At 46.7% G+C, this 24,075-nt stretch overlaps 1 protein-coding gene across 4 annotated transcripts in view; it reads right to left on the bottom strand.

The window, feature by feature from the left end:
• Window positions 1–24,075, bottom strand: part of TBX5 (T-box transcription factor 5) — a 110,427-nt gene that overhangs the window by 11,229 nt on the left and 75,123 nt on the right. For all 4 annotated transcript variants that reach the window (XM_077307999.1, XM_077307998.1, XM_077307997.1 and 1 more), the window contains exons 6-8: window positions 13,866–14,018; window positions 10,183–10,274; window positions 3,144–3,370 (exon numbers count right to left, since the gene is read on the bottom strand). In XM_077307999.1, coding sequence (XP_077164114.1) covers window positions 3,144–3,370; window positions 10,183–10,274; window positions 13,866–14,018 — 472 coding nt within the window. The remainder of the gene's footprint in view (window positions 1–3,143; window positions 3,371–10,182; window positions 10,275–13,865; window positions 14,019–24,075) is intronic.

Below are 24,075 nucleotides of genomic sequence, written 5' to 3'. Positions count from 1 at the left end.
TTGGGTCCCATGATCCCTAGCATCACCTCCTAGGCAGGCTCATCACCTCCTAGGTGCACCTGGAGATGATCTCCAGGCTACATTTCCCTGGAGGAAGCGGTGGCTTTAAAGGACAGACTCTCTAGCATCATATCCCCCTGAACTCCCTGCCCTGCACAGACTCTACGCTCCCCCAAGTACTGCCCTCCAGTCTCCAGAGATTTCTGCAATTGGAATTTTCAAACCTATGTTTTCGTGCTCCAAGGACCCCAATAGTATAACAGTATTACATTTGACAATAACACATCGCATTGCACAGCCCTGAATGAATGACCTAGCGGCATGTGTTTCATTGTGATTGTCCCTTAGAATGACGTTTTTAAACAATCACCAGTAACTTCCAAAATGCAAAAGTTGCCATATCCAAAACTCTCACTTGCATATCCCAGTCTGTTTCACAGCTTGGACAAATGTTTTGACTCATCCTGCACGACTACTCAAGACAACAGTAAACTGAAACACGAACCCCTCCGCCTCCTGAATAAGCTTGCATGAACCATTTAAGTATTGGAATTAATCCCGAATCCCTTTTGGTGGCCTCCCACCCTGATAAGCTATCTTTATCCCAGGCACCGGCTATCTTCCTGGATGTGGATTCAGTCTGCCTACCGCTATGTGCTCAACTCTCTGTATTCCATCTTGGTTGCTTTCTTTAAAGCATTTGAGCTGAAATTGTCAGTCCTGATGGGGCTATACATGGAGCATCTAAGACAACTAAGACAACTAAGACAACTAAGACAACTAAGTAGCTTCAGTTCATAGAATCATAGAATCATAGAGTTGGAAGGGACCTCATGGGTCATCTAATCCAGGGGTAGTCAACCTGTGGTCCTCCAGATGTTCATGGACTACAATTCCCATGAGCCCCTGCCAGCATTTGCTGACAGGGGCTCATGAGAATTGTAGTCCATGAACAACTGGAGGACCACAGGTTGACTACTCCTGATCTAGTCCAACCCCCTGCACTATGCGGGACACTCACAACCCTATTGCTCACTCACTGTAACCTGCCACCCCCTTAAGCCTTCACAGAACCAGCCTCTTCATCAGATGGCTCTCCAGCCTCTGTTTAAAAATCTCCAAAGATGGAGAACCCACCACCTCCCAAGAAAGCCTGTTCCACAGTTGGTATGAGATGCAGCCCCATGCAGGACAGATTGGCACAGACTTATCTGGCTCTTCTGGAAACAGTTGTCAGTCCCAGCGTGCCTCTGGGTTCATTTCAAAATGGAGGTTGGCAACCTCATTCTACATCGAAGGGTCACCTCTTCCCTTATTAGCAGCCCAGTCATCAACTAAGAGCAACATGCAGCTGTCACAGTACACTGTGGTTTATAAACCATGGTTTCATGGATCCCCAGTTCTGAGATCTGAGCAATGGCAAGTCATTAAAACAAAGATTTGGGGTTGGTACCAAAATGTGATTCCAAAGAAGGGGTTAGATGTATCAGTTAGATCAGGGGTAGTCAACCTGTGATCCTTCAGATGTTCATGGACTACAGTTCCCATGAGCTCCTGCCAGCAAATGCTGGCAGGGGCTCATGGGAATTGTAGTCCATGAACATCTGGAGGACCACGGTTTGACTACCCCTGAGTTAGATGAATCATTTTTCTTGTTGTTGTTGTTTCCTTGATTTTGCCTTCCTCACAGAAGCCCCCATCCGAAATCGCTGTGGTCCACATGGATCCCACAATTCTCTGCAAAGGTGATCAGAAGGACCTTTCTACTTGTACCAGTTGCAAAACTGGAAGGTTCCAAAACAGAGTTCATAGCTTGTTTATTAAACAGACCATACTAGGGTTACCAGCCTCGAGTTGCCCCAGAATTACAACTGATCTTCAAACTTCACAGATCAATTCCTTTGAGGAAGCTTTGGAGGGCGGACTCTATGGTATACAATAGACTTGAGGAGAATTCCTAGAGTGGCATCACGTCTTCATTAAGCCCTCTGCCTTCCCCAGGGACAACCTCTAAACCTCCCAGAATTTCCCCAGCTGGAGTTGGCAACCCTAATTTGTGATAATTGTGGTTTCTGGCATTTTCTACAGATTATTAATTCCTGCTTTTAGTTGTTTATTGTACACTGTCTTGACTTTGGGCCAAAGTAGGAAGGGGTGCTGGCTCTGTGAGAGAACCCAGATTTGGCCTGGAGAAGATTCAAAGTTCAGACTCTGTCATCTCCAGCTCAAAGGAGATCAGGTTCCCAGTATATATATATAGAATATAAACTGCTAGAAGTAAACTGAGGTACAGACATAAGGAGGAGTCGTATCTGGACAAAGCTCTCCCATACCTGAGAGCTGAAGGCCGACATTATATGCAGAGAATTTTGATTAAAATGTTGGAGTTGGTTGAAATATTGAAAACTTTTAGGATAAGTCAACCACCGACGAAAGGTCTACTTTGAAAACGGAACAAAATCTAGAGTCCGTTCTGGTTGTTTTCATATACCATTAAAATTGAGATTGTATAAAAGATATTGCTAAGTGATTTTGACAGCCTGGGACAGGTTCTCTCTTTTTCTGTTAGGATATTTATTCAGAACCACCTGTTTTTTTCCATGTTGTAGTTGCTTTAGAAGTTCTCCATGACAGCTTAAGCTGTTGGGATGGGGCAGGATTCGGTGTGCAATTCCGTTGGCTCAAAGCTGCCAAGGACCAATGAAACAGGACATTAAAGCCTCTTTAGGATAGACATGGCCGTTAGTCAACAAGAGAACCTGGACTGTGACCGTGCCACTAGCAGGAACAGACTTGAAGAAATGAACAAGGGTCCTACGGATGGGTAAAATCAGCAGCCCATATCCTCACGTAATTGGATACTGCGCTCTCTCTGTGAGACCACAATAAATTCCAGCTGAAGTTCCAGATGAAATCCCTGGTGTCCCCCACCCCACCCCAATCCTCCCCAGAACCCACCCCCAAAACCTCCAGGTATTTCCCAACCCAGAACTAGCAACTCTACTAATAGTGGCATATCAACTTGCTGCTAAAAGTAAAAATCTGGCATCCCCAGTCCTAGGAAGATTCTTGCCTATGTAAAGACTTCAACCATGGTGGAGATCTTGAAAGGTGCCGAAATGCTAGGAAGAAAAGCACCTGACCTTTTCTCTTGGTGCAGTGGTAAATCTGGCCGTGGTCCTGGGATACAGGGTAGGGGTTGGCAGGTGGGAGCAGGTCCTGGGAAGTGCTGGAGACACCGTTCTCACACTGGAACTGAGAGCTGATGTTCGAAGAGGCGGACAGAGCTCGGGTTTCCCCACTGAAAGGGCTGTGGTTGGAGGCCACTTTCTGCCTGACCGTGCTCCTGGGAACCACCGGATACTCTTTGCTGGAAACACACGCAAAAGAGAGGGGAGTATATTAATGCAGTGCTGAGCTTTTGCTCCCGTCCTCCAAGCAGAGCCACCTTTCACGATAAGGATCTGACCACTCCTTATCCCTGCTGCCCTACTAAACCCATTCACAGATTAGAAAAATGCAATGATTGCTTTAAATTAGATTTTAAGATTTTTTTAAAAAATCAACTGATGTGTTTCCTGTTAAGTGGAGATTTGATTTTAAAAGCATAAGAACGATGAAATTCGTTGGCAGCTTCAAAGAGAAAGTCCTTCTCTTTTATCATGCATGAGACATGCTTCTAACTAGAATGACACCTATGCAGCATCACCTGAAAGCAAGAAAGAATTATTTCCCTGCAAAACTATTGCTTTATTCAGATATAGGTCTGATCAAGAACTTGATCAAAATTCTTAAAATCAACTAAGGATGCACCCATACGTTTGCTTGCATGGGGAGGTGAGGTGAGAAGTCCTATTATACAGCAAAGTCTGGATCCGGTGACACCTTTAGGACCAATTCATTTTAATTCTGGGTAAAAGATTTCAGGTACATACACATTTAATCCAATACCAGATAAATGTTTCCTTAAAAAAGAGTTCGGCTTACAATTGCCTTCCCTTCCTCTTCCCACAACAGACACCCTGTGAGCTAGGTGGGGCAGAGAGAGCTCTGACAGGACTGCTCTTTGAGAATAGTACTATCAGGACAGTGACTAGCCAAAGGTCACCCAGCTGGGCCCAGTTTCCCAAATTAGAAGCTGGTGCTCTTAATCACTACACCAAGCTGGCCATAACCTTAAACTCAACTTACTAGGCAGCAAATCCCTTTGGGCACAGTGTGACTTACTTCTGAGTAAAAATGCGTAAGAATTAAGCTGTAAGCCACAAGAGACCAAAATATAGATACCTGTCAGAGATGCATTGGTCATAAGGCTAACCATTTCCATATGGCATGGCTGTCTATAACAAATGGTCCCAAGTCAGTAGGGTGACTGGTTATATCATTTCACAACGGGCTGCTTGTAATCCTCTCATTTATCTTGAGAGATCCTAGAGAAACTCCACCGGGAATAGGCAAAATGAGAAGGGAGGCAACTTTCTTATACCAGTGAAACTTGGATCACTCCTTTCAAACAGAAATGTGGACGACTCTCATTATTAGCACAAAAGCAGCAAAACTAGTCCACTGACAGAAAAGTTAAGGGTGTCTCCACGCCACTATAACGCCCAAGATAAGATGGATCCACATGGGTAGCCGTGTTGGTCTGAAGAAGCACAACAAAAATTGAGTCCAACAGCACCTGTGAAGAAATCTTGGTTGGTCTTAAAGGTGCTATTGGACTCAGTTTTTGTTGTCCCCAAATATATACGTGACTTTGTAAATTATTTTTTTTAATGATCTAAGCGTGCTCTGAGTGAAACAGAATGTTCAGAGCAGTTGACAAATAAATACAAATCAGGGATGAGAATTTAACCTATCCAAGCCTCTGAGCATGTGTAGAATCCTGGTAAGAGGGGGGAAATATTCCCTCCTCCTGCAATTCCTTACAAACCACCAGCTTCTGTTGGTCTAGGACAGCCTTTCTTGACTTTTTTGCTGTTGAGAAATTTCTGAAATGTTCTTCAGGCTTCGAGAAACCACAGAAGTGGCTGGAGTGTGCAGAATATGGTTGGGAAGCAGAGCTGTGTCCATGTCTACCTGGGGTCCCTCCCCTTCCCACCTTCCTCCAGGCCTGTCACTGTCCATTTTGGGGGGGGAGAGGCGTCAACATAACTATACATGGTCATATGACCCATTAACTAATTAAAAATATATTAAAAATTAATTAATTCCCACCCATTCGGAAAACCCTTCCAGGCCTATCAAGAAAACTCAGGGTTTCACGAAACCCTGGTTGAGAAAGCCTGGTCTAGGATCTGGGGGGTCCCAATCTGAACTCCCACCTCCACCATGGAAATTTGCTGGGTGACCTTGGTTTGATTGCACATTCTCAGCCGAACCTCTCTCACAAGGTTATTGTGAGGTTAAAATGGAAAAAGGCAGAACAATGTAAACCCCTCTGGTTCCCCGCTAGGCAGAAAAGTGTGATATAAACAAGGGAATGAACATTAGAGGGAAAAGCAGAGGCAGTTCATAGAACAGCTGGTGATTAGATCTGAAAGTTCCCTTGTCCAATAAGCACCCCCTCCGTACCCGGTTATGGGAAAACACGAAATGCCGCTCGTTTGCCGAACAAGAGAAACCGAGAGCAGCGTATCATCATAGGCTGATTTCATCTAGTGGGGAGGGGGGAGAGAGAAGGGGCTTGCAGCTGCACTGGCAAAATTAGGAAAAGCCTGAAAAAGCCTCCCTTTCTGATGAAACATCCCTTCGCAGGCGAGAGAAATGCCCTGAGATTATCAGTCGATGGGCGAACCGAAAAAGAGGCACGCTCATTAGAACCATATGCTTTGCACTGTCTACAAGACGACACAGTCTCTTCCCCAGACACGGCGCACTCTGAAATCTATTGTTACGTTGACATCAGGGCTGGCCCAGCCCAAGACGGAGAAGGGGTCACGGCTCAGCAAGCTGAACACATGCTTTGCACGCGGATCGTCCCCGTTTTAATCCCCGGCGTCTCCAGTCCCAGATGTTGGGAAGAGCTTTTTCGGCTCGAGACTTTGGGAAGCTGCTGCCCTGGAGGGGAGGGAACGAATACAGAGCTAGGGGGACGCAGAAGAAAGGTCTGTCGGTGAGCCCAACAGTGGGAGGATGTTGTCATGTTCTAGTCAAAAATGAAGGACTTGGTTTGCATGAAAAAAAGTCCCAGGTTCAACCCCTGGTATCGCCAGATAAGGACCAACACAACCCAGTCACTCTGGCTGGATGAGAGCAAAAGGCCCTTCTCTGCAACTACACAGGGAATGGAACAGCGGCAGGCAGGGTAGTTTCCTCTTGTGCCTTCATATGTGGTCAGAGAAAAGAGGAATATTTTCCATATTATTATTATTTAATTTATTACCCGCCACTCCCGTCAAGCCAGCTCGTGGCGGGTTACAACGGTGCAAGACCATAACAATCCCCAATTAAAACCCCATTAAAATCCCCATTATAGAAATAAAAAAAAACACAGCACAACAAGAAGGCGGTAAATACTAGCCCTCCCAACATGGAAAGGCTACTGGCCATAGCGACAGAAGGTACAACATCTATTCACGTCCATGCTGGAACTGGAGTGACATCAGATCTTCCTAGGGTGGCCCATCCACTCTTCCTCTAAAACTGGCCTCAACCATAAACCTGGCGGAAGAGCTCCATTTTGCAGGCCCTGCGGAATGCCGAGAGCCCTCTAGCAGTCAGGAGGAACATATCCCATCTGTGCCTAAGGCAGGCTTTCTCAACCAGGGTTTCAGGAAACCCTGGGGTTTCAGGAAACCCTGGGGTTTCTGGAAAGCCCTGGGGTTTCCGGAAAGCCCTGGAAGGGTTTCCCAAATTGGTAGGAGATAATTAATTTTTGATATATTAGTAAAATTTGCTAAACCTTTATCAGGTGATATGACCATGTATGGTCATGTAGACCCGCCCGCCTTCCCATAATGGCCAGTGATGGGCCTGGAGAGGTGAGAAGGGGAGGGGTCCCGGGTGGGTGTGTCCACAGCTCTGCTTCCCAACCATATTCTGTATGATCGCACCGCTTCTGGGGTTTCTTGAAGCCTGAGGAAGGTTTCAGGGGTTTCTCGGTGGTAAAAATGTCAAGAAAGGCTGGCTTAAGGAATGCAAGCTGGACTCTGTTGTATTTAGAGTGCTTTTCCCCATCTTATACACGGGCCTTCAAAATGAAGTACTTGCTCAAGTTATCTAGTTTTTTTGTTTTAAAGAAAATCCAGGTTTTGTATCCAGCTGGCACTAACTTGAGTACATGATGTCAGCCAGGGTTGCAAGCAGCAGGATCTCCAGATCAAGCCAAGGAACAACACCTGGGACTCCCGGAGCGACTGCTTCAAAGGTTGCCAACTGTGGATTAGGAAATCCCTGGTGATTTGGGGATAGAGTCTGGGGAAGGTAGCAACCTTAGTGGGGCATCATAACCACCCTTCAAAGCATCCGTTTTCTCCAGGGAAACTGATCTGTAGTCTGGAAATCAATTGTAATTCCAGGAAATCTCCAGGCCCCGCCTGGAAGTTGGCAACCCCTTAAAATCACGTCCCAGTGGAGCAAAACAAAAACGGGACTCTGATATTTTTCTCACAGGATCCCAAAACACTTTGGTGACAGAGACACATAAGATGACTTTAGCTAGCAAAGTTCAGTTACAGCAAACATCTTACTCTTGTTACAGACCAATTTGTGTTTTTGTGAGAAAAAACAGGGGGGGAGGGGGATGTTCTGAATGCACTCAAGTCTGGCATCTGTATTACAAGCCCATTATGGGGGGGATGAAGGGGGAGCCCGGTTTAAATAACATATTTGTCATCTTGTGTGAAAGTGCTCCACCTGTCAGTTGATATTTGTCAGACAACATCAGAATGCCTCTTTTCCACGCTCATCAATTCCCCACGGATCTCAACGGGGACACTCTGGGGTAACATTCTTACTCTCACATCACTGCCTCAGCAAATCCCTCCCCCCCCCCACACACACACGCACACACAGACACGCAAATCCCAAACCGTGCACTTTGCTAAAAGCTCATAAGTACCTGTAGGATGCGGTATGTGCTTACTCCAGAGTAATTTTCCCTGCACTGGTTTCTCCCTCTCTTCCTTTCTCTTGGGTTATACTTATGGTGGTTGTACGGTCAGCCACCCTCTTTTGCCCCCGTGGTTGTTAGTGGACTAGGCCTAGTTGTTGCAATTTCCACCGCCTTAGACATTTTGCGGTTGTTCTGGTTATTTTATGTGTACTGAGTAGTAGGGGTAGTTTTAGAGGGGTAGTTTTATCAGGGTTTTTCATGTATGTTGTAACCCACCACGAGCCTTTTGGGAGTGGCGGGCTAGAAATCGAATGAATGAATGAATGAATGAATGAATGAATGAATGAATGAATGAATGAATGAATGAATGAATGAATGAATGAATGAATGAATGAAACGAAACAATCTGGGGTCATATTTCAAGCAACTTCAAGCGAAAAGCCAATTCTGGAAAAGGAGCAATTTCATTTGGAGACAATCTGCTCCTCCCCAGTCAAGCTCCTCAGTCAAGCTTCTGCCAAAACCATATTTTATGCTTTTGCCACCTATCGCCTGTATTGCTTGGCCTCTTTCGCATTGTATTGCATGAATCGCTTGACCTGCCTTGCCACGGGTTGTTTCCTGTCCTCTCTGCACCGACTGGCTGTGAAGCAGTGATATCACCAACAGTGCAATCCTATGCAGAATCATTCCAGTATACATCGATTCCGTTTGGTGGGTTTAGACTAGAACAGGGGTGGCCAAACTGTGGTCCCCCAGATGGCACATGCTGGACTAGAGATACTCTGCATAAGCCAGTTCCAGAGGGCAGCCATGTTGGCCTGACGTAGAAAAATAAGAACATAAGAAACATGTCACTTCAAGAAGGACGTCGATAAAATTGAAAGGGTACAGAGGAGAGCGATGAGGATGATCTGGGGCCAAGGGACCAAGCCCTATGAAGAGAGGTTGAGGGACTTGGGAACATTCAGCCTGGAGAAAAGGAGGCTGAGAGGGGACATGATAACCTTCTTTAAGTATCTGAAAGGTTGTCACTTGGAGGAGGGCAGGATGCTGTTTCTGTTGGCTGCAGAGGAGAGAACACGCAGTAATGGGTTTAAACTACAAGTACAAAGATATAGGCTAGATATCAGGAAAAAAAATTTCACAGTCAGAGTAGTTCAGCAGTGGAATAGGCTGCCTAAGGAGGTGGTGAGCTCCCCCTCACTGGCAGTCTTCAAGCAAAGGTTGAATACACACTTTTCTTGGATGCTTTAGGATGCTTAGGGCTGATCCTGCGTTGAGCAGGGGGTTGGACTAGATGGCCTGTATGGCCCCTTCCACCTCTATGATTCTATGATTCTAACATCAGAGAAGCCATGTCGGATGAGGCCAATGGCCAATCCAGTCCAACACTCCATGCCACACAGTGGCCAAAACCCAGGTGCCATCAGGAGGTCCACCAGTGGGGCCAGAACTCCAGAAGAACTTCCCACTGTTGCTCTCCAACACCCAGAGCATCATTGCCCCACACATAGCGTTCCAGCTATATTTTGTGGCTAAAAGCTCTGCTCTACATGTTTATTCAATCCCCTCTTAAAACTGTTTATGCTTGTGTCACCACTTCCTGTGGCAGTGCTTTCCACATGTTCATTACTCTTTGAGTGATACCAAGATATGTGTAGGCACAGTTACTAATAATCCATATCCTGAATAACACAAGAGGATGTGTGTAACTGCAGCTTCATATAATGCTGAGAGTGTTGTATCCATCTTGGAGCGCTTGACTTTCTTTCACTTTCACACTGCATTGGACAGACTCACATGTCCGCAACCTGAATTTTATATCCAGTAGGATATAAAACCTTTTCAATGCTTAGATGCACAATGCGAGCATGTATTCATGTACGTTACATCCCACTAGATTCTTTATAAAATGAAGGTGCAGGAGTACTTTGGAAGTGGGAAAGGAGTTGGTAACAGGGCAAGCACTAGCCAATCAGTGCTATACTCCTTTCGTTTCAGCTGTAAAAAGCAGAAACCCTTTGTATCGAATGCAGTGCCAGAAATAAATATCCTTAGGATGAGAATGTAGCCGGAAAGACGATCACCGGCTTCTGTCTTTAGAGCATCTCTGCCGATTTTACCTCTGCATTCTTGACATTCTGTGCAGCTCCATGTCATCGCTGCCTCTGAACCCTTTTGCAAATGGGTTGTTTTCAATCTTGAGCTGGGTGATCTGAAAAGAGAAGGATGAAAAAGAAAGGGCTTTGTTTATTCTGACTACAAGCCATTGGCTGACCTGCCCCCGGATGGCCCAGGCTAGTCCAGTTTCATCAGATCTCAGAAGCTAAGCAGGGTCAGCCCTACCCAACATTTGGATGAGAGACCTCCAAGGAAAATGGGGGTTGTATCATGGAGGCAGCCAACAGCAAACCACCTCTGAACGTCTCTGGACTCAAAAGACCCATGAAGGGCTGCCAAGCATCAGCTGTGACTGGAGCACGCTCTCCATCATGGCCACATTCTGCCCACCCCCTAAAAAACTTATCAACTAAGTTTCCTCTCTGCAGATCTGTCAGATTTTGAACTCTGGTGCTGGAGACGATTCTTGCGAGTCCCTTGGACTGCAAGGCGAACAAACCGGTCAGTCCCAGAGGAGATCAGCCCTGACTGCTCCTTAGAAGGCCAGATCCTGAAGATGAAACTCAAATACTTTGGCCACCTCATGAGAAGGAAGGACTCCCTGGAGAAGAGCCTAATGCTGGGAGCGATCGAGGGCAAAAGAAGAAGGGGACGACAGAGAATGAGGTGGCTGGATGGAGTCACTGAAGCAGTCGGTACCTATTTAAACGGACTCCGGGGAATGGTAGAGGACAAGAAGGCCTGGAGGATCATTGTCCATGGGGTCGCAGTGGGTCGGACACGACTTTGCACTTAACAACAACACTATAAGCATAGGAATCCTTGTTAAAAAAAATCATTAAAAATCATAAAAGCAGAATAGTTTGGGGTGGATCCCAAAGAGCCTCCACCCCTATTGAGCAAAAGTGTGAAAATTAAGGCAAATGAAGATTAATCATCTTATTTTGATCTCCCAGGTCTTATTTCCTGGGCCTATGCAGGATGCTGGAACCTTGGGAGGGGGATTAGCTCCCTCTCAACAGAGGAAGATCCTACGGGGGACTCCAGCCAAGTGAAAACAGCCACTGGCAAGGGAACAGAGCAGTCACTTGACCTGCATCAACACCTCCGTCTTCTTCTTCGGGGTCTGCTGAGCTGCTGACACGTTGCAGTCAAAGCCTCATAGGAATCAGCCCAGGAGCCCAGGTCTTACTGGAGAATGGGATTTAATAAGTCTCCTTCAGACTGCCAAGACATGGAGGGAAATCACAGGCTGCTCCTGTTTCTGTTGCTGGGCTTATGTATCTGAGCTCATGCTGGCTGTCAGCTCCCCCCACCCCCCAGTGAGATTTCTGCACTTTTATAACAGTTCCAATTCAGAACTGAGCTTTTTTCCCCAGAAAGAAAATGCAGAAGCCAGAAAGGCTTCACCAGTGGGATTTAGGGTCGGGCACGGCTGAACCGATGACATCATCATCATTAGAAGAAGAAGAAGAAGAAGAGTTGGTTCTTATATGCCGCTTTTCCCTACCCGAAGGAGGCTCAAAGCGGCTTACAGTCGCCTTCACAGTCGCCACATCGCCTTCACATTCCACATTAAAGGCACAGGAGCCTGGGCAGGGAAACCTAGGGGCAACCTTGTTCGTCTCCACCAGGGGTAGTCAAACTGTGGCCCTCCAGATGTCCATGGACTAATCCATGGACATCTGGAGGGCCGCAGTTTGACTATCCCTGGCTAGCCCTCATTTGCCTGATTGAAGAATGTCAGGAAAAGAGCTCTTCTGGGCCAGGCCAGTGGGTTGGTCTCATCCATATTAGAATCCCCACCCCAGTCCATCGGACAACCTACAGGAGAGAATGCTGTGGACGTAGTTTACCTTGATTTCAGTAAGGCTTTGGATAAGGTTGTTATTATTATTATTATTATCATTATCATTATCATTATCATTATCATTATCATTATCATTATCATTATCATTATTTAATTTTTAGACTGCCCTTCTCCAAATAGGTCTCAGTGCGGTTTACAACATAAACAGTTAAAACACAATAAAATCCCAATAAAAATTAATGTCAACAATAAGTCACATATAACATATAAGCAGCGGTGGTCACAATTCTGACCGTAGTTACCCGACTCCCCCCCCCCCCGGTATGATATTCTTATTGGCAAGTTGGTAAAATGCGGTATGAATCCTATTACTGTTAGGTGGATTGAGAATTGGTCAAGCAGCCGGACAGGTGAGGGGTCAGTTTCCTTTCCGTGCTGGGCCATATTTATGCCAAAGTATTCATTGGCAGAAATGTCACCCTGCTAATCAAATGACTATTATACAAGCTTTATTTATTTCTGCCTTGCATTACCTTAGGAGGGTTTTTCCTGGTGGGACGTGCTTAAGGTTGAAAAACGAAAATAGGCCTGTACTCCACAACTACTTTTGGATTTTGTGCCTCATGCAGGGCGTGTTTTTCGTTTGTTGGCTTGCTATTTTTCTACTTCCCAAAGCTGCTGGCAGAGATATAATGCCTCTGTACATGGAGGTTCCGTTGACCCATCCCGGCTAATTGACACTGATGAATGCATCCTGCATGAATCGACCTACCCCTTTGAAAACCCACCTAGGTATTTCAGAGAAGCTATTTTCTTGGTGTGCAAATAACATGGCATCTTTTCCAGCAGGGCTGCTGCAGTGGGGGAGTTGTCTAATAGAATCGTGTGCACTTCCAGGCTAGAGTTGGCAAGCCACCACTGTTTTGCTAGTCTGCCCAGTGAAACCACATCCTGGCAAAGACCCAGCATGGATTCTGAGAGGCTAATAAGCTCCAGACTGCCCAGCCAGCGATCCTGTGCCACCATCACCTCCCCCAAATTCCCAGGCTCCACCTAGGTGGTTTCTGTCCTGCACTGGAAACAGGAAGGGAGGCAGGGAGAGAAGCAGCATCTTTGAAAAAAAAAAAAGAACATGCCCTGCGAATTTTGTACCAGGGAACTGGGCAGGAGTCATTTAAGGATTTGCAGGGCCCATAGCATCATGGCAGGTTGAAGGATTCACAGGGACCAAGCAGAATACAGCTGCAGTGGGAGGAGCCCCCCACAAGGGAAAGGGGTGTCACTCTGAGTGTCCTTAAAGGGGGGAAAGGGGGAAGAGAGAGGCTGCAGCCCTGTTCCATGGGAGGGAGGCACAGCTCAGGGCCCCTGAAAGCATGGGGCCTGTTGCATGTGCAACACAGATAAACCGGCTCTCGGACTGGGCTGGGCCAGCATCAAGAAGTGGGGGACGGGACGGGTCATCAGCTTTTCAGCCAGTCTGCATACCTGTAGCTACCAGTGAGTTAACGCAACATGTACAAGTTAACTGCGTGATAAGACAAGATTTAGGAACTTGCCAGAATACTCAGGTAATACTAAGGTAGAAACACAGAGAGAGGTCTTCATCCCATTCATGCTGGATAATGCACTTTCAATGTGCTTTTGCAGCTGGATTTTCCTGTGCAAGACCGGGGAAACCTATTTCTAAAGCGCATCGAAAGTGCACAGTCCGGTGTGTGCAAAGCCGAAGGGGTTGATTGTAGCCCCCCCCCCTAATCTCGGCTTTAGCCCATTTCCAGAGGGCAGAATGCCTGCAATCTGCCCCAGCCCCCCTCCGGCCCCAGAGATCCCAGCCGCCACGCTCCCTCCTCTTCCTCCCTCCCCCTTTTCTGTTACCTTGTGATTCTGGTAAGAGGTCACGGCGATAAAAGCCGTCTCCGGAAAGACGTGGGTGCAGAAGGCCGTGTTTTTGGAGCCGAAGCCGTTGTTCTCGTCTGCCTTCACGATATGGAGCCGCGGCTGGTATTTGTGCATCGAGTTGAGGATGATCTGGAAGAGAAGGCGACGGGCAGGCGTCAGACTGAGATGGGAAGCCGGTGATGATGGAGACCAGGATGGGGATCGGTTAGGGAAAGCGGCATGCACAGTGCCCGAGTGCCCACAGGCCGGGGAAAGGCTTAGCATCCCCAGAGTGATAGATAGATGGTTCTGTATGGGAGGCAGCCTGGTGGCGGAGTTAAGAGCCATGGACTCTGATCTAGGGAACCAGGTTTGCTTTCCCATTCCTCTTCCCATTGCAGCCACCTAGGTGACCTTGGGCCAGTCACAGTTCTTTCAGAGCTCTCTCAACCTCCCCTACCTCGCAGCATGTCTGTTGTGGGGAGAGGAAGGGAAGGCCAGGGTGAGCTGCTTTTGGATCTATGAGGTCTGCCAGGTGACCTTGAGTGAGTCGCAGTTTTCTCAGAGCTTTCTCAATCTCACCGACCTCACAGGGTGCCTGTTGTGGGGAGAGGAAGGGGAGGGGAGTATGAGCCACTTTGGGATGTATGAGGCCTGCTGGGTGAGTTTGGGCCAATTCCAGTTTTCTCAAAGCTCTCTCAGCCTCACCTATTTCACAGGGTGTCTGCTGTGGGAAGAGGAAGGGTAGGCAATTTAGAGAGAGACATGTAGGATATAATGATAATTTAGGCATGAAACTGGGGTCACCCTGGGTGGGCAGGTAGTTATGAGTTCCTGCATTGTGCAGGGGGTGGACTAGATGACCCTGTAGATCCCTTCCAACACTATGATTCTATGAAAGATCAACTCCTCTTCACTATCGAGTAACAGTTACAATGTTTTGTGAAAAGAGCTCCGAGTTCAAATGTTGGCATTCCTGAATTAACTGGGACCCGTCATACCCAGCCTCACCTCCCTCATAGAGCTATTAAGAGGTTCAGACAGCAGAGGAGAGAGGTCTAGAAGCAGTGCTAAAGGGTCTTCTCAAAAGTAAGTTTCATTTTATTCAGTGGGACTTACTCCAAGGAAAGTGTGGCCCCAAACCTACCTCACTGGATTCTGTTTTTTTTTTTTTTGGGTGCTGGGCAACATCTGGGCATGGAATTGGGTCACGGTGGGTGGGCAGGCCATTGTGAATTTCTTGCGTTCGGAGGGGGTTGGACTAGATGGCCCTGGAGTTCCCTTCCACATACAATCAGATCTGCATTAGACGACAGGAAGTCTCCAGAGAGAGCCTTCGACATACATTCCTGCATTCTGTTATAGATTGCGGGAAGGGGAGGAGCTAGGCCATGCCGGATTTTGCAAGCAGAAGTAGCAATTTTGAAAAGGGAGGATGCGCGGAAGTTGCAGCCGGGGACAGCCGTAAACCACAGGTTCGCTCTCAGCTTTCCTGATCTACCTGGCAGGTCTGATGCCAGGATCAACGGCCCGGACCAAGGACAGATAGGAGGACTGCCAGCAATGGGGGCAGGGGAGGGATGGCCTGTTCCCTTTAAGGGAGGATTCATGCACGAACAGGGCCGGCTGAAACTGGAGGTAGCTGACCCTGCCAGATAAGCAACCACAACAGAAAGCCCTTTAAGTGTCTGTTAAAGGGACCGAGCAGCACCTGACCTGGCTTGCCCCGATCTCAGGAGCCATGACTAGTATGTGGATGGGAGACCTCCAGGGAACCCCGGGACGCGGAGGCAGAATTTATCTTGCCTGGAAAACTTTAGACAGCTGTGGTCTGGCCGCACTTTCCACCAGCAAAGGAACTTTTTTTCTCTCCAGGCGGGTGGCAACCCCGCCTGCCCCTGACCTTCTGGAGGAAGGAGATTTCTTCTTTTTGTTGTTGTTCAAGAGAACAAAGTTCGAGGCCGGGGGCACCTTTTAGAGCAACGAAGTTGCGAAAGAGGAGCTTAAGGCGTTTCGCTCAGCAAAAAACCCGTGCGAGAGATTCTCGGTGTGAACGCAAGGGATCGCGAATGCTCCCCTCGCTCGCCACCGCCGCAGGAAGGAACCTCCGGACTGAGGCCTCGAAAGGAAGGGAGGCTCCGGGTCGTCTGCCCCCCGCCCCCACCTCTCCTTTGCACGGGGAAAGAGACGCCCAAAGCGGGTGCCGTCGGGGCGAAGAGCCCGCCTCGCCAGGGAGACGCTGTCCGGGCTGGTGGCAGGCCGGCTCCGGCGCTCCGCGGAGGAGCTTAACCCCCCGGGGCCAGGGGAGCGCCCCCGTCGCCGATGCTGCCCGGACAATGCCGGCCGTCGAGGCTGGCGACGAGGAGACAGACGCGAGCCGCCCCGCCGGGCCTGCGCCAGGGGGCCCCGGGAAGTCCGCTCGCCTCGCCAAGCGCCTCTCATCCCGAGGGCTTAGCCAAATTGCTCTGACATCCCGCGGGGCCGCGGCCATCACCGGGGAACGATCTAATGGCTCTTAATTTCATTACGGCGTCGCTCGGGGAGAGGCGACCGGCGCGCCCCCTCGGCCAGCTCCAGGCGTCCCTCCCTGGTGCCTCCCCAGCGCCGGCGGGAGCGCAGCCGGCCTCCGCCTCCGAAGGGGCGCCGCCCAGCGTCCCTGCCCTCGAGGGACAAAGGGGGCGCCGGGGCGTCGGGCCGGCTCCAAACGGCGCATCTCCCGACGGGCCCAGGCAGACCTGCATCACAGGTTTGTGGGAAGGGTATATGGGAGGAACGGGGGAGTGCTGTGGCCCTTGGGGCAGTGGCAGCCAAACTGGGACTCCCCAGGTGTCCTTGGACTACAATCCCCATGAGCTCCTGTCAGGCAGACACTCAATAGCCAATGCAATACGAATAGGGTTGCAAAACCGACCAGAAATCTAAAAACAAGTGAAGCAAAGCATCCTGGCACATGAAATTATGCGAAAATTCCACAGCAGGGTCCGAAGAGTTTCAAGGAACAACGCACAGTCCCTAATAATTTTTCTAAGCAACTTTGTGTGACATTTAGTACAACGCAAGTCCTTTTGCCGGCATAGAAAAGCCCCCTTGAATAATTGTATTGGGAATGTTCATTCCTGCATGAGAAGATTAAAGACTGTCCTTGCACCCTTGGCTCTTTTGGGGCTCAGCCCTCCCTAACAGGAATCCCACAGATGGCTGCAGTGCATCCTTGGGCACAGAGATTCTGCTTAGCCCACAGTCAGAAATCTCCTGTTTTCACAGGTACTGGCAGTCATTCATAACAAAGGCTGTTTTTTGCTAGTAATGTGAAGGCTTCAGGTGCAGCCTCCTGGACAGTGCTACCAAGCTCATAAGCAAGAAGGAAGAGAAAGTCTTGCCGTCTTCACTGTTGCCCATGTCCACAATTGTTGGCCCATTCCGCACCCATAGGATCATGCACTTTCAATGTGCTTTGGCAGGTGGATTTTCCTGTGCGGAACAGGAAAATCTACTTCTAAAGTGCATTGAAAGTGCATTATCTATCTAAAGTGCATCGTCTATTGTGTGCAAAATAGGCCCTAGGTTTTCTGCATTGTGTTTCTTGGAGGTCCTTGCTGTCTGTTAAGTCTCATTGAGAAAGGCAGGCTGTAAATGTCTTTTATCAAATCTGAGATACGCTACTCTTGGATATGCAGGTTGCATCTTTGGCTTGTGGTTCTAGTAATTGTTGACACTTCCCTTGATTTACTTAATAATTTAAAAGCCATATACACTGGTTCAAAGACATTTTTTAAAATGTGGTGGAGCTCAACATTTCCTAGAAAGCCACACCGAACTGGTGAGAGGGGAAAAAAATTCTGGACATGCTCAGAGGCACTCTCTTCTTGGCTTCTGCATCTCATGTTCCTCCAACTAAGCCCCTCTATGCTACACAGATAGCAAGTGTGCAGCTACAGTGGTGACAGCCTGCTAAACAAGCAAGCGACCCAAGCGACTCACACGAGTCAATCTGTATGTTACTAAAGTAAGGGGGAGAAAGATGAATCAAGTCACCATTTTCACCACCCCAGGTTTAAAAAATGGTGGTTAGTGAGACCTAGGTGAAAATTCCTGCCCAATCGACAGTGCTCAGCCCAGGATGGCCCATTAGGTACCTTTTCCTGGGGTTCTATCACTGGTAATTAGCTATAATATTGACACAACTTCAGAGGTAGTGTAACTCTAAATACTGGTTCCTGGGATTAGCAGGAAAGTTAGTCCAAACCTATGAACCTCCATTAGGCATAAAATGTAGTTAAAGTATGTAAAAATGGTTAAGGTGTGCGTTTAGGAGACTTCATTATTCACAGTCATTTCCTGAAGACTCAAAGCTTATTTCTCTCAACATGCCAGAAACTGGGGAGGTACAGTTTATTTAGAAATTCCATGTCAGATTGCCAACAGGACCAGAGAGAAAAGTCCTCACTCTTTAATAGTGGCTTCATATGTACAAATTGACGGGTGGTGTTTTTAATGGCATGGAGGCAAATTAACGATATTGGGTAAAAACATCCTATTGTGCTGCATGTGTGCTGTCAAATCACTTCCGGGTTAGGGGCACACCCTATGAATTAATCAGCTATGAAACAGCCAACTGTTAACGCCTTGTTCAGGTCTTGCAAACTGAAGGCTCTGGCTTTCCATCCCATTAAGCTTCTGTTCCCCCCTTCCAAACAATTGATAGCCCTGATCGAATCTTTGAATTCTTTGCAGATGGGGAAGGAACCCAAAGATCAATTCTACAGCATCCAAGGACTGCAGACGTGGCCAGTGCTGGAGTTTAATTTTTAAATTAAGGGTTTTGACAGCTGAAATTATTAAGATAACCACAATTTGTAATCTGATAACCACTTTACAAGCACTAGCTGGCTTCAGCACTGGGTACCTAGAATACATTCAAATGTAGTAGAAGAAGAAGAGTTGGTTCTTATATACTTTTCTTACTTATACTTTTCTCTACCCAATGGAGTCTCATAGCGGCTTATATTGGCCTTCCCTTTCCTCTCCCTTCTCCTGTGAAGGAGTTGAGGCTGAGAGAGCCCTGATAACACTGCTTGGCTAAGACAACTTTATCAGTGCTGTGGTGAGCCCAAGGTCACCCAGCTGTTTGTATGTGGGGGAGTGGGGAATCAAACCCGGCTCGCCAGATTAGAAGTCTGCACTCCTAACCACTACACCAAGCTGGCTCTCTTTCTTTGCTTGGATTGAGCCATAACTCCTTCCTCAAATTCAACTTGGGCATTGTCCACTAATTAAGTTGTTTCCCATTCAACTTGTTCCCTAAAAAATTGACTGCCATCCATCCAAAGACATCCTTATAATCACTGGATTGTTGCATTCAGTTTAATCAGTACATGAGGCAGAATGAGGTGGTAGAGTCTTGAGATAGTGGAATGGACTGTTCCAAATCAGGGAAAAGATGAGGGGTGACATTATTTTCTATGTAACCCTCCCTCTTACAAGTAGTTGATTAGCACAGCTGTTTTTTCAGGCTGTTTTTAACGTGCAGTAACATAAAAAATGGTGCAGTCTACATTATCATCTCGCAGTTCTACATAACTCATTTTGTAGTATGTACAAACCAGCCCTAAACTGGGTTGTTTCTTTTTTTAAAAAAGAGTTTTAGTTTACTTTAAAAGAGCCTCAATCATAGCAAAGATGGGAGGGTTGTGACTTCACAAGTGCTGGACAATCAGAGCTGTGCACAGCTCCATTGTGTTATAAACTTGGAGATCTGATTTTACCCGAACTTGACACTGGAAATGAAAGATGGTTTGTCTGAAAGCACTCTGATGAGTACATATGCCCCCAACACTCAAATAATGTTACTTCTGCTTGCCCCTCAACTCTTCTAAGGTATCTATAACTTGATTTGGGAAGAATATTAGCTGGCCAGCATATAGAACTGATGCCAGCCAAGCTGCCTCAATTATACTTGGCAGCTACCAACACCTTTTAATCCCCCTGGAAAGTTTTCTTGTGGAGATTTTGGACAGAAGTCTGGCTGGAATGCCAAGGAAACTGGCATGTTTCCACATATGCTTGAATAATTATGCTTGATGAGGTTTTCCTCAGTCAATGGGGGAAGCAGACTCCTACATTCCACAATTTGGAATTATAAGAGGCTACAGTGCCAAACTGTTCACGTTTCATTTTAAGAAGGCAGCTAGAACCCCTGGATCCAAGAGAGGGTTTTTTTTTTGAGGGGGGAGTCAACTTTTCTTTCTGCTTCAGGGAAGAGGAGGGCAGCAGTTGTGTCACTTTAGTTGCAGATTATATACAAATTCTTTCCATTAACTGCAGTTTCATACGAAAGATGGCTGCGGACTTCGTTATCCACTGATTTCGCATATTCATCAACAAAGCTGGCTGCCCACCAAAAGTTCAATAAGCCTTGTTGTGTGATATATTTACAGAAATTTTACCCTGCCCATTTTCCAAAGGGCTCATACAAGGTTATCCTCTCCTCCTCACAACAACCTGATAGGCTGAGATACTCGAATATAAGCCGACCCGCATATAAGCCAAGACACCTAATTTTACCATAAAATCTGGGCAAACTTATCAACTCGCATATAAGCCAAGGGTGGGAAATGCTCCATGATCACAGGTTCTCCCATCCAGCCTCCCCCAAAACAAATACAGAAAAGTCAAGAGGATGAATAGCTGCTGGTTTTGGTACCCCGCTTTTCACCCACAGGAACTAAGAGAATAGTTTCGAAGGAGTGATTAAGAAGAGGAAGAAGGGAAGGCAAAAGGAGAAAAAGATCAGAGTCCCTCAGTCAAACCATTGATGTCCTACAAGCTGCCAGAGCAACAATTGGCTGGCTGGAGCAGGCTTTTATTTCAATTACCATATATACCCGCGTATAAGCTGAGGAGGGCTTTTTCAGTGTGAAAAAGGTGCTGAAAAACTAGGCTTATACACGAGTATATAGGGTAAGTGCCCAAGGTCACTCAGTGAATTTTATGGCAAGGAGAGAAATGTTAACACTTCATGCCCATTTCTAACCATTTTACTGTCATGGTTCTCTTGTATTTCTTATGCCCCCAACATTGGAATGTCAAACTTGATTAAGGTATTAAAGGAAAGATATATAAATTAGTAAAAACAACTAACTAGATTTCAACATTCAGTTCACAGAACAGACTAAGCCTAGGGGGTGTTCTCTGTCCATGGCACCCATTGCTCTTTGATTGCTAGTATTTCTGTTGGAGTGAACTACTCACCATGCCTAGACATTGGGGAAGAGGAAATACATCACTCACAGTGTAAGGTAAAGGTAAAGGTAAAGGTAAAGGTATCCCCTGTGCAAGCACCGGGTCATGTCTGGCCCTTGGGGTGACGCCCTCTAGCGTTTTCATGGCAGACTCAATACAGCACAAACCTTCTATTCCCAAACAACATCAGAGACCTCTAAGCAACTGCTTGAGTTCATTCATGTCGATGTGAGCATATCAAACTAGCATCAACTAGAAATAAGTCTTATCTGTTATCTTATATTGATGATTTTTCAAGATGTACAGTGTTGTTATTTGCTGAAGGAAAAATTCCCATCTGAGGAGAAATAGACTGTTGCCATGGTTTCTAACAAGTTCGACAGGAAACCCCCAAGCCATCCAGTCTGATCATGGTGGTGAGTTCCTGTCTAGATCAGTGCAAGTATTCATAAAGGAACGTGAAGTCCTGTACATACTTACTGTACCCCCCCCACCTCAGAACAGAATGGAGAAGAATCACTTTATAATGGGCATGTGCTTAGCTCCATTCTAGTGGAACTCTCTTCCAAGTAAGATCAGGGCCATGCAGGAGGACATGAAACAGTTCTGCAGAGCCTGCAAGACAACTGTTCCACCAGGCCTATGGTTATGGCCTACAGCAGGGGTAGTCAAACTGCGGCCCTGCAGATGTCCATGGACTACAATTCCCAGGAGCCCCCTGCCAGCATTCGCTGGCAGGGGGCTCCTGGGAATTGTAGTCCATGGACATCTGGAGGGCCGCAGTTTGACTACCCCTGGCCTACAGAATACCATTAACAAACTGCCCTCTTTCATAGCAATACCATCTGCATATCACTTATAAGCAATATCCACTCCCCATGCCCCCCCAATAGAGAGAAGGCAGGTGGTCTTTAACTTTTAACATATGCTGGATTTTAATGTTAATTGTTTTAATTTTTGTTTTACTGTTTTAACATGTTCATGAGGAAGAGCAGCATAAAAATCTGAAAAGCAAACAAATAAATAAATGGTCAGATGCATGCTAATTGGCTCAGGCTTTCCCTTCAGGCACTGGAGAGAAACTCCAATGACCACAATTTATTTTCAGAACAGACTGCCAACCAAAGCCATAAAGAAAACTCCTTATCAGTTATGGTTTAACAGAACACCAAGCATAGAAAACATTAGAGGTTTTTGATCTAAGGCTTATCCAAATAAGAACCCAGAGCTGAAAAAGGCATATTTGTAGGCAATTATCCAAAGATCAAGGGATACAGAATTTAAGACCCAAATAGTAACCATATTACTATGATCAGAGTGGCGCAGTTTGATGAGTGACCAAGAAACAACATGATTGCTGCTAGAGACCATCCAGAGGGAGATGGTGACAACAACCAGAAGCCCATGGATGTAATCACTACACAGACATAACCAGTCTCAACCAGAAAAAGAGGTAAAAGCCAAAATCCCTGAACCAAGTGGTCATCCAGAGGAGCCCAAACCTGCTACACAAACAAGACCCTGAACCTCAGACACCCATTTTGGGCCAACAAGGGAAATATGGAAGATGGACATTTATCATGACCTATGTTGATGATCGGATTATTTGCCATGAAAATCAAAATGACCATGCTGAGATTATATCCCAATTAAACAAGGAAGTAGAAGACAAAATGCTAGCTTTTACTTGGGAATTCAGATTGAATGGGAACTATGTAGAAGCTACCATATTAGTCAAAAGGAATAGGAACTATGTAGAAGCTACCATATTAGTCAAAAGCAGAAGTAGAACTATTGCAAAGCCTGGGTTTGGAAGACATTGACCCAATTCCCACACCAATGAAATCAGTCTCCTACAAAGAAAATGTATCCGAGGATCCACTGCCAAACAACAATAACCACAGAGCTGCTATGGTTAACAGCCATAAGTATATTATCCAGAAGGGTTAGCACGCCCACCACAAAGGATTGGACCACAGTAAGATAGATGGGGAGGTACTTAAAGGGTACTTCACACCTTCAGTTGAGTCTGGCAGCAACGAATAATCCCATATTGTTGGGGTATGTTGATGCAGATTGGGCTGGAGGAAGATCCACTAGCAGTTATGTATTTTTCTACAAAGGTAGTGCTACAAGCTGGGCAAATCAGAAATCAGAAATTGTTGCCCACTCATCTACTGGAGCAGAATTGTTATCCACTTCTGAAGTTTGCAGAGAATTAAGAGTGGCTTATAATGTTACTGAAGGATTTTGGTATTAAGGGAATCTTTGGCAGTTCAAATGTTAGATAATAACCAGGGTTGCATAGCCATCTTTTAGGGGGGGAAACAGCATGCAGACAAAGCATATTGGAATTAAAGGTAAAGGTATCCCCTGTGCAAGCACTGGGTCATGTCTGACCCTTGGGGTGATGCTCTCTAGCGTTTTCATGGGAGACTCAATATGGGGTGGTTTGCCAGTGCCTTCCCCAGTCATGACCGTTTACCCCCCAGCAAGCTGGGTACTCATTTTACCGACCTCAGAAGGATGAAAGGCTGAGTCAACCTTGAGCCAGCTGCTGGGATCGAACTCCCAGCCTCATGGGCAGAGCTTTCAGACTGCACGTCTGCTGCCTTACCACTCTGCGCCACAAGAGGCTCTTTTGGGATATTGGAATTAGGAACGAGTATATAAGGGTCCTGAAGGGAAAATGCTGGATAGCCATCTGACAGAGAGGCTGATTATGGGAAGGCTTAAGGGAGTGGCAGGTTACAGTTGATGAGCGATAGGGTTGTGAGTGTCCTGCGGGGGGTTGAGCTAGATGACCCAGGAGGTCCCTTCCAACTCTGTTATTCTATGATTCTATGAAATGACGTGGATCCTGGTCCAAAGACACATGATGATGCAATCATGTCAAAGACAAGCAGGTCTGGGTCTCAATGTTGAATGGGAGACCCCCTTCAGAACTCTATGAATGGTCCACAGA

This window comes from Paroedura picta, chromosome 13, assembly GCF_049243985.1.
Source record: "Paroedura picta isolate Pp20150507F chromosome 13, Ppicta_v3.0, whole genome shotgun sequence".
In the NCBI taxonomy this organism is placed as follows: domain Eukaryota; kingdom Metazoa; phylum Chordata; class Lepidosauria; order Squamata; family Gekkonidae; genus Paroedura; species Paroedura picta.
This window is presented reverse-complemented; position numbering and strand designations above follow the sequence as displayed.